General features: G+C 36.9%; 1 protein-coding gene across 7 annotated transcripts in view; it reads left to right on the plus strand.

The window, feature by feature from the left end:
• FUT8 (fucosyltransferase 8) overlaps positions 1-10,501 on the plus strand; it is a 330,921-nt gene extending 320,420 nt beyond the window's left edge. For all 7 annotated transcript variants that reach the window (XM_077122732.1, XM_077122728.1, XM_077122731.1 and 4 more), the window contains 2 exons: positions 315-465; positions 9,482-10,501. In XM_077122732.1, coding sequence (XP_076978847.1) covers positions 315-465; positions 9,482-9,799 — 469 coding nt within the window. In that variant the 3' untranslated portion in view covers positions 9,800-10,501. The remainder of the gene's footprint in view (positions 1-314; positions 466-9,481) is intronic.
• The last annotated feature ends 204 nt before the right edge of the window (positions 10,502-10,705 follow it).

Here is a 10,705-nt window from a genome sequence, read left to right on the forward strand (position 1 = left end):
CATTCATTGCAGCAGGCACACCTCCTAGCCGACTGCAGATGTAATTAGCAACAGATGAGGTTCACGTACCACTGGCTCATGTCCACAGCAACAGAACTAGGCACGTTCACCTAACCAAGTTGACAACTGAATCTAACTACCACACAAAGTATTCTAGTATATTACATTGATGGATTTTAAAATGCCTCATTTAAAAATGCTATAAAAGCTTTCCTTACTTTAGAAAGAGGAGTTCTTTATCAAGGAGCAGTTCTGCCTCTTCTGATAGGATAATGTGATTTGTTGACCATGTATATATTTATTTCTTTTTTCAGATACCCCGGTTATGAATTTATTAGTGATAATTCTATCTCCTGGTCAGCTGGACTGCACAATCGATACACAGAAAATTCACTTCGGGGTGTAATCCTGGATATACACTTTCTCTCCCAGGCAGACTTCCTAGTGTGTACTTTTTCATCCCAGGTAAGTGACAGAAAGGCATTTTCAAATGGTCAGTACTTATTGGTTATTTTGGGGTCAGGAGAATTGTTTTGGGTTTTCTTTTGCCTATTTTTTGTGCTAGGCATTGTGATTCAGGTGTAATTTTCCATATGTTTGGTAATGAGTCCTTTTGTGAAAGATTGGAAAGAATCCATAAAATAGTCATTTGAGTGCACTGAATATTTAGTAGTTGTTTGCAAACAATGGATGAATACCTCTCTGCTCATGCCAGTTACTGGAGTTGTTTAAATTTCTTTGCTTGTGATATCATTTGACAGAAACATCAAGTAATTAAACTAATAGAATATTTTGTGATTTTGCATACAGTCCATATGTAACCAGAATCCATCCATTTCCTCACATTGGATATAGATATGAGAGGCTTAAATTCTCAGCATTTTGCCTCAATTACTTTATAAAAAATAAGTGAGAGTAAATATAGTTCCTCCTTAATTCCTATTGTGTTTCCACCAAGCAAAAAACTATACATTAAATTTAAGCAATACTTCCAATCATTCTTTGAGTCTATTTGTTACTGATAATTATATGTTATGGGTTTGAATATGTATTTTTATGAATGGTCCAATCAGCTTTAAGTGCCCAGTGAAATATCAGTATAGCAATATTTATTGTAAATTTTATTTGCTCTCTTATTTATGCAAATACTATGGTTAGTTTATTCAGAAAGCTTTTTAAGTGACTATTTTGTCCTCAGCTAGGCACAGAGAGGTACAGAGGAGTTCAGAGGAGGTTAGAGATACACATCTTGCCCTGTTGTAGAATCAAATAATGAAAACATTCATATTAAATAACTAGAGAATAATTGCCAAGAAATATAAATTGATATAAAATAAAAGTATTCCTAAATGCTGAGAGGAAGCAGAGAAAAGAAAATATGAAGAGGAAAGTCACATCATTTTCATGGGCATATCCTTCAGAGAGCATAAAGTTAGTGAAAATTTTTGATTATGTGAAAATGCACATTGTTATAATGGAATGGTTATATGGTTGTTGGAAAGATACCTACCCAGGCAAAGCTATGAGTTCCTTCAATGTGGAATGAAAATACAACTTGCTATCCAAAAGACAGCTCTACAGAATAGAAGCTATACAAGAACAACAAACCTAGTCAGAAAAAAAAACTTCCTTGGCCTTCAGGTTCTCATAAAAACATCCATTGCTAATGTTTCCCCCTAATTGGGGTAAAGATCCCAGGGTCCCCCTGATCTCTCCCAGATGTATTTGAGAATCTGCCGATGTACCTACCTGATCAACAGGTACAAGTCACTAGTAGTAACCCCCTATACACACATACATTACTGAATGTTGATTGTTAGATCATGAGTCACTACCCACATGTCCCACCTCCCCTCAGGCCTAGGTTTTAGGCCAGCCTGAAGTCCATTCCTCTAGTCCAAGGGTTTTCAACGTAAGCATTTTGAGGCTGGATAATTCTTCATTGTGGGAAGTTGTACTGTGCGTTGAAGGACGTTCAGCAGCTATCTGGCCTCTACTCATTAAATGTCAGTAGTACCCTCACCTCAGGTTGTGACAAACAAAAATGTCTTCAGATGTTGCATAATTGTCCCAGATGAGAACCCAGATGAGACTAGAACTACTCTAGTCAGGAAGCTCTAAAATTTAAAAAGATATACATGTATAAATAGTCGCCTGGCTTACATGTAGATAGGTATTGAGACTTAAAAGGATATTCTTTATTCTTTATTTTCCTTTTTCCAGGCCTCCTTAATAACACCATTAGGCTCATTCTAGAAAGAAAAACCTTTTTTGTTGTTGTTTTTATTTCTAAGGATGTAGAACTTTTTATCTTCATAACTCTGATTTTGACCCAAATATCATGACTTCTGATGGATCCAAACTATCTATAGTTTCAGATACTTCCGTCCGAGCTACTCCAATACACCATGAATTAAAAAGGGAATATCTGTATAATGCATAAAAATAATCTCCAGGATAACTTCTTGACTCTGTTTGAAATCTCTCAGCCACTGACACTTTATTTTGTGTCATTTCTCTCTTCCCCCTTTTGGTCAAGAAGATTTTCTCAACCTCCTAATGCTGGGTCCTAACTCATCCCAGAAGTCCTGTCCCATGTTGCCAGGGAGGTTTACACACTCTGGGAGTCATGTGGATTTCTGTCCCATGTTGTCAGGGAGGTTTACACCCCGGGAGTAATGTCCCACATAAAGGGAGAAAGCAGTGAGTTCACTTGTTCTGTTGGCTTAGCAACAAAAGAGGTTCTCTGTGGGTGACTCTTAGGCCTAATTTTAAGTGGGCTTAGGCTGTCCGTTGCAGGATTAAGTTTCTTGGGGGAACCCCCAAAATTGAAGGCTTGGCCTGTTGATTTGGTTGTCCCCACTGCTTACTAGATTATCAGAAATTCTCCAAATGAGGAAGGTGAATATTGCTCCCTTTCTCCCCATTTTCCTAAGGGGACACTGCAAATACTTTATTCACTATCCAAATCACTCTGAGATTTATTGGGGGATCACACTAACCTGGACAAACCAACAAAATCTCATGTCCTATTCAAGATTTCATGTACTTATGGTGTTAACTAAACTGACCATACAAGTTAAATTTGGAAATGCACTACTCAAAATATAAATTTTGCACCCAAGAAACATCTCTCCCTTTAGTCTCACACAGAAACTGAAGTTTTAAAACATGGACAATATCATCCTTTATCCAGTCTTCTGATATATCATCCTTTATCCAGTCTTCTGATACACCTTAGTTCTATCCAGATCAGCTTCATTCATGTCTCTACTAGATGTCTGATCACTTTTTCAACTTTTTAAACAGTTCCTGTATAAGGTACTGCTGACTTTCATAGCTTCAGAGCTCTAACTCTGTCTCAGGTATCACATAAATACCTGAAGTTTCTGGGAAAGACCATGTTATATACAAAGAGCTCAGTATCTCAGAATTTAGAATTAACAGTTACAACCTCGTGAATATATGTGACTTCTGTAAGAGCTTACAATCTAGCACCTTTTAAATAATCCTCAAACTGATAACCCATACTCTTGACTTCAGTTCACTGAATTTTTATGTTATAGTTAGTCCATGAGTGAGGTATGATAATATTTATCTTTTTGTTCCTGACATTTCATTCAACATATAGCTCTTAAGATTCATTCATCTAGATGCATGTCTCACAACTTCATTCTTTCTTGTAGCCATTCAGTAGTCCGTTGTGTGTATACACCATAGTTTCCCCTTCCATTTCTCAGTTGTTATACCCTAAGCCGCCTCCATTCAGTGTCGATCATAAACACTGCCGCCAGCAGCACCAGTGCATAAATGTCCATCTGTGTCCCCACACTCAGTTCCTCCAGGTATACACTGAGCAGTGGGCTTTCAGGATCATATGGCAACCTCACCCCTATCCTCCTGTGGAACCGCCATGCTTTCCTCCAAGGGGCTAGACCTCTCATTTCTGGCTGGAGTTTTTTCACCTATATAAATGATGATTGTATTAGTACCTACTGCATGGAGTATTTGTGAGAATTCAAGAGAATAGTGTGTAGCAATACATTAATCACAATAGCTGTTAGCTGCTATTATATATTTAGGTATAAGAATATTTTTGCCTATTGGAGAAGCTGTACAGTATTTGTTTTATCAGTTCTTTTTCACATGACGCATTTTCAGACTATTCTCTCTCATTTTAGGACAAGTATAAAACATGTTGTGTGGTCATGAGTAATGCTTAAGCAACCCAAACATATGTGCATTGGACAGGCATAAATTCTTCATAAAGAAAATTAACCAGCAGTATTTTAGCATATTAATTTATCTGTGCCAAGGTACTACCTCAATTCCATTTACTTTAGCTTATTAAAAGAGAACATAGCCATGTAATGTAAATTTTCAGGAACAAAAGTTCTTCAGTGCCAAAGGGTGAGTGATATGTAATAGTATTTGCTTTGGCAATCCAAGTAAGCGTGTGTGTGTGTGTGTGTGTGTGTGTTGAATTCAGGGAAATTAATTCACAGAAATTCCTATATATGCCACATGCATGCTAGAAAATGGAGGAAGACTGAAGTCATACCTCTAGAAGGAGTGCAAAAGAATGGAACATCAAGAACCAAATCTCAGTCCAGTATAAGACACCAACAAGCAACTCTCAACTTTCCTAGATGATAACCTCATGTTCCAAGAGATTATTAGGAAGTGACATAATTTTAATATCTTGTTCATAATGCCTCAACAGTCCTGGCATTTTATTCTCATTACCTTTCTATATCCTAGGCCATCCTTTGAGGAATTATATACTACATAACAGTAGCAAGAAAGAGTTTATCTGTTGACCTGAGCTATCATAAACAATGTTGAAAGACTGCAGTGTCAATTAGGAGGGAAGTTATGTGGCTTGATGTTTGGAAAACTGCAGGCACGAATGTCATAGCACATTAATCAGGATTCCTCATAATGTTTTGACCACGCCCCCCCCCCCCCCGCCCCGCCTTGGTCTCAGGGTTTCTAATCTTTCTCAGTTTGAAATCTACCAGTTAAATCTAGGAATTCTCTCTCCTTAAATGGGAAGTTTTTAAAAGCCAACAATGTGGCTCTATATTCTAATTTTGTTACCATTGTTGCTCTTAGTTTTCTGAATCCCTTCATCAGTGCTATTTCTCAAAGCCAAGTTTGTCCTAAAAGCCTCATAAATTGAAGAGAATAGACCTCATGGTTTAATCAGAAATTAGATGCATTTTCCAAAGCATCAAGTTTGAGTTCTGAAAGCCATGCAATCACATTCCAAACTATTCTTCCAAATACTCTAATTTTGTTCTTTGTTATTGGAAACTGCCTATGCCCAAAGCATCTCCTTTTGATTGAAGTTATCCTCCAGTTTTCTGAAGCCATCATAATCTGAATGAAAGAATTAGTTTGAGAAATAACATCAGTTGACAGCTTAGTTTTATTTATTTATTTTATGGTGGGGGTCACATTTCATTCTTTTTCCATGTAACTATCCCATAATTGCAGCACCATTTGTTGATTTTTGTGGGGGAGGGGAGGTACATGGGCTGGGAATCAAACCCGGGTCTCCACTGAACTACCTTGCACCCCCTACAGCTTAGTTTTAGATGGGCAAAATATCAGGTAATGTTTTTTGAAAAGATTGTCAAGTTCTGGAACCATATTTTTATTCTGGAATCTGTTATACAGATATGGTTGTAGATTCTCCCTCTAAAGACTCTAGGCAATCAACATTGTTTAATGAGCAGTCAACATTGCTCAGTAGTTCCCAGCCATTGAAATCTGGAGTATAGACTACGAGGGGTCCGGTCAGGGGTAGGGAATGGAAAGTTAATGCTTGAGTTGTACAGGTTTCTATTTGGTAATGGATGGTGGTGATGGAGCACAACATTGTGAATGTAATTAACAGCACTGAATTATATATGTGAATATGGTTAAAAGGGGAAAATTTTAGATTGTATATGTATTACCAGAATAAAAATTTTAAAAACTACAACATAGGACTGTACAACACAGTGAACCCTACTATAAATGATGAACTGTAGTTAATAGTACAGTTATAAAATGTGTTTTCATAAATTGTGACAAATATACCACATTAATGTAAGCTGTTAATAATAGTGTGGTAGATGGGAACTCTTATTTTATGCATGAATTTTCTGTAAACCTACAACTTCTCTAATAAAAAAAATCATCATAGAACAAAATTGATACCTCCTTTTATGACACTTAATACAACATTCTTGTGGCATTTTGTTGTCTCATTCCAAATCCACACACAACACAACCAAATTTATTATATTTTGAATCAGACTTTGGAAGGTTAGAGGGCAAAACCAAGAACTACATTCATTTTATCCTAGACAGATCCTCTGGATAGAAATTGCCGCTGAGGTGGGGCTCATGAACCAACAATGAAACACTTAATGCTTGTTCGTGGCACGGTGGAGAAAACATAGGATAAAAGCCCAAGATAGATACTTTGAGAGCAGATGGCAAGAAGATTACTTTGCATCAACATGGGCTCTAGCTGGCAATGCTTAATGCTGCATTGTGCAGCTGGTACACTAATCCTTTTGGCATCTCTCATAATGCAGCAGAGACCTTGGTCTTATTCTTACATTGGGCAAAAGCAAAGTAGCATATAGGAAAAGTTGCACTGGCTGTGTCTTGACAAAAATAAGTTTCTGTCTGCCCTGAGAAAGTTTTTGAGGCTCATGCAAACTCACCTGGCTGCTCTTCAGGGGTGAAATTCAGACTAGTAGAGAAGTCCCTGCCCCTTGTAAAATTTTCTCTTTTAAATACAGTCACATCTGTGTTTTATGCTTTGACAGTATTTCTTTACTGTGTGCCTAGAGGTGTACTAAAAAGATTTAGTGTAATGTCAACACTGAGTAAATTAAAACACTACAAGTGGTCAGCCACTGCTTTGCAAATCAGACACACCCCTTCTCAGTCATGCTACCTGTTAAAGTATCAAGCCTAATATAGATTGGCATCAGCTGAAAGTCTTCACTTTGCCATGAAATGTGGATTTGTAACTCACAGTAATGCATAGAAAGAAAGCCTATGGTAATTAAATGCAAACATCACCATTGTAATCTTTGTAGCCCTTTGTGATTAATTTCCCCGTGGTTTCGAAAGAGACAGGTTTTTTTTTTTTTTAATTACCTACTCAGAGTGTTATATATAGACCTTAAGGATTAAATATCACCCATGGCTTTGCCTGTCCAATCCTGGACTGGTATTATGTGTGGAGCAGTACCCATTCAGTTGATACTTATTGAGTGTCTGCTCTGTGCCAGGCACTGTCCTAGGTGCTTATCATAACTAAGGCAATTTAGTGTAGTGATTAAGATCACATACTCCAGGACCAGAAAGAGTTCTAACTGTGGCTCTGCCATTTACTAGCTACATTTTTGTTTTTGTTTTGTTTTGTTGGTAGTTTAATCTTTCAGTAATCTTTTCGAAAGTAAGAATCTCAAGTTTGCCCAGGGCTGGCCTTGGCCTTTCTCTCTAGTGTTAAAATGCAAACACGGAGAACAGAACTTCCAAGAGATAATAATGCATACCAGTTGCCATGTAGGCAGACTATCTTGGATTTGGATTCAAAACCTGAGTCTACTGCTTTATAACAGTGTAACCTTGGGCAAATTCTTTAACTTCTCTGTGCTTTAGTTTTAGCATCTGTAAAATGAGCATAATGATACAATCTTATGAGAATACTGAGAGGATTAAATTAGACAATACCTTAAAACAATATCTGACAGCAAAAGTTCAGTAACTATTAGCCTCTGTCATTATTATTGTAGTTTGCTATTACTGTAACTCTTTTAATTATTTAGCTTCTTCCTTTCCAAAGTCCCCACTTGATTTTACTCGCCCCGTGTGGACTCTGACTGAATTTGAAGTTAAAGTTCCAAATTTTTTTGATACTCGTTTTGTTATAGTCTCAGAATTCTATCGGAAATCTCCTTTGTACCATATCATTCCTGATATAAAATTGCCTTTTTAGCAAAGTAGCAAGCTTGAAAAAAAGTTCTTAATCATCTTGGTTCTATGTCTAGTTGTCATTCTAACACTAGAACTTCAGCAAATCATTTCATCTCCTTGCATTTTAATCCCTTCTGTAAAATTTTAAAATAATGTTTAAATTGTACATTATATATAGCATTTTAGAATACCCCTTCAAGTCCCTGAAATTCATATTCTCTAAGAAGTTGGGATGATGGTGATGCCTAGCCAGATCCCATTTTCTTATAGCAGTTAGAAATGAGCATCTCCATTCAGATTTTGGTGATCTTTATGAATGCCGACATTTTAAATGACTGCCAGGTAATCTTAAATTGCTCCACTTTAGAGCAGATTAACAACCACTATTAGTAGTATTTTAAATTTATGCAGAAGCATTGATAAAACTTCAGTGCTTAGGGTGTGAAACAGTGGCTCAGTGAGTTCTTGCCTGCCATGCCGGAGACCTGGATTTGATTCCTCCCGGTGCCTGCTCATTTAGAGAGCTACCAAATTTGGAAATTTAGGAAAACTTGACCTGAGTTGAGTTCTCTATAATGTAAAAGTATGGATTTCTAAGCAAAATTCTAATATTTTCTCTTTTGTCTTCACTTATTCTTAGAAAAGTTTCTGAAACCCATTTAGTCTATAATGAAAATATCTATTAATTGCTTCAATGTTTTCCTTCCATAGAGACAGTTACGGTTTAACTTTGTCACCAGGCATTAAGCTCAGATTGTGGAATTTAAGCTGCCATCCACTAGACAGAAGGGGACCTTTTACAAAGTCCTAAAATTATGGTAATCAGAAAGATGCATATCCTGTCTTCTCCACAGGGTAGTCCAGCTATGTCAGTCCTAGCACACTACTGTCTGCTCGCCACACTTAAAACTCTTTACAACATAAATAGAAACTATGTTTTATTTCATGTATGAAATATGAAATAGCCAATGCCATTTGATTGTCAGTAACTACATGAATCTCTGTTGAAAAGAGTTCTGAGATCGTCTTAAATAAGCAAAAAAGCATATGTAATTTATTAGCAATAAATGAAGGAAAAGGGAGTATTTATAGTCCTAATCCTAAACTTTAAATTCTTCAAGGGTACAGGAACTGTCTTGCACATTTTTGTACCCCCAATGCCCAGCATAGGGTATTATGTGGCTGTTATAAATGCTTATTGAAATCAACTGATTCATATTCTTAAAGGACTTTGTATCACTTTTTTTCTCCCAGAGACCTTAATTGTAGTACCTTTTTGTTAAAAAAAAAAAGGTGGGGGGGGTTACAACACACAGAGATGAAGAGTGACTTGTACCAGCATCTAAGAGCAAATGGAATGAAAACTTGTGATTAGAATCCACTCCTTCTTAGCCTCTCAGTCCTGGAACTCATCTTTTGACCAAGGGTTTTCAGATTGCTATGAAAGAGAACTTTTATATACTAACAGATTTTTTTTTCTTCATTCTTTCTCAAGGTCTGTCGAGTTGCTTATGAAATCATGCAAACACTGCATCCTGATGCCTCTGCAAACTTCCATTCTTTGGATGACATTTACTATTTTGGGGGCCAAAATGCCCACAACCAGATTGCCATTTATTCTCACCAACCTCGAACTGCAGATGAAATCCCCATGGAGCCTGGAGATATCATCGGTGTGGCTGGAAATCATTGGGATGGCTATTCTAAAGGTGTCAACAGAAAACTGGGGAGGACGGGCCTATATCCCTCCTACAAAGTCCGAGAAAAGATAGAGACTGTCAAATACCCCACATATCCTGAGGCGGAAAAATAAAGCTCATATGGAAGAGATTGATAACCAAACTCTCAGTTCAAACCATCTGAGCCAAGAAGTAGACCAAGAAGGCCGCTGAGTTAACATCATGTGGTTAAATGAGAGACCCTTAGCATCGAGAGCAGCTGGGAACAGATAGATGCTTCATTGGTGGAACTCCTCATTATCAAGAGCTACAGTGCCCTCAGTGCACAGACCAATAATATACTCATATATACATTCAAACATTTTGTTTACTACTTTGCCCTATCTTTCAAGATTATGCCCCTGTGAAACAAACACTGCCACATTATATAACTTAAGTGACACAGACATATTTTATGTGAGACTTCAAACTTGGTGCCTATATCTGAGAGACTTCTGTGACCTAAAGAGACCTGAACAGCCCCCTACTATGGGGAAAGTTGATTCTTAGCCAGTGGTGATGTTACCACTGAATTCACTCCAATCAACAGTTTCAGATTGAGTATGGATGTTTTTTCCTTTATAAGGTTGTCTGATTTTGTTTTTTGTTTTTTGTTTTTTTTAGTAATTGCATCAGTTCATTCACTTCATCATTAATAAGTGAAGGCTACATCAAAAAATAAAATATTCATACTCCATTAGGAAATTTTGTAAAACAATACCATGAACAGATTCTTTAGTACTTAATGTTTCTGGACATTCTCTTTGATAACAAAAAATAAATTTTAAAAAGAGGAATTTTGTAAAGTTTCTAGAATTTTGCATCATTGGATGATGCGGTGGTTAGTTTTATAGTGGAAGAACTATGGTAACAGAGTCATTTTATAGTTTTACTTCTTCTTTTTTTTTTCCCTGATGTTCCTAGAGTGACTAATCAGGTCTTAGCTCAGAGAGCCACTAGTAAATTTTAATACTAGTTTATTTGTTGTGACTACTGCCACT

Source organism: Tamandua tetradactyla, chromosome 12 (genome assembly GCF_023851605.1).
Source record: "Tamandua tetradactyla isolate mTamTet1 chromosome 12, mTamTet1.pri, whole genome shotgun sequence".
Taxonomy (NCBI): domain Eukaryota; kingdom Metazoa; phylum Chordata; class Mammalia; order Pilosa; family Myrmecophagidae; genus Tamandua; species Tamandua tetradactyla.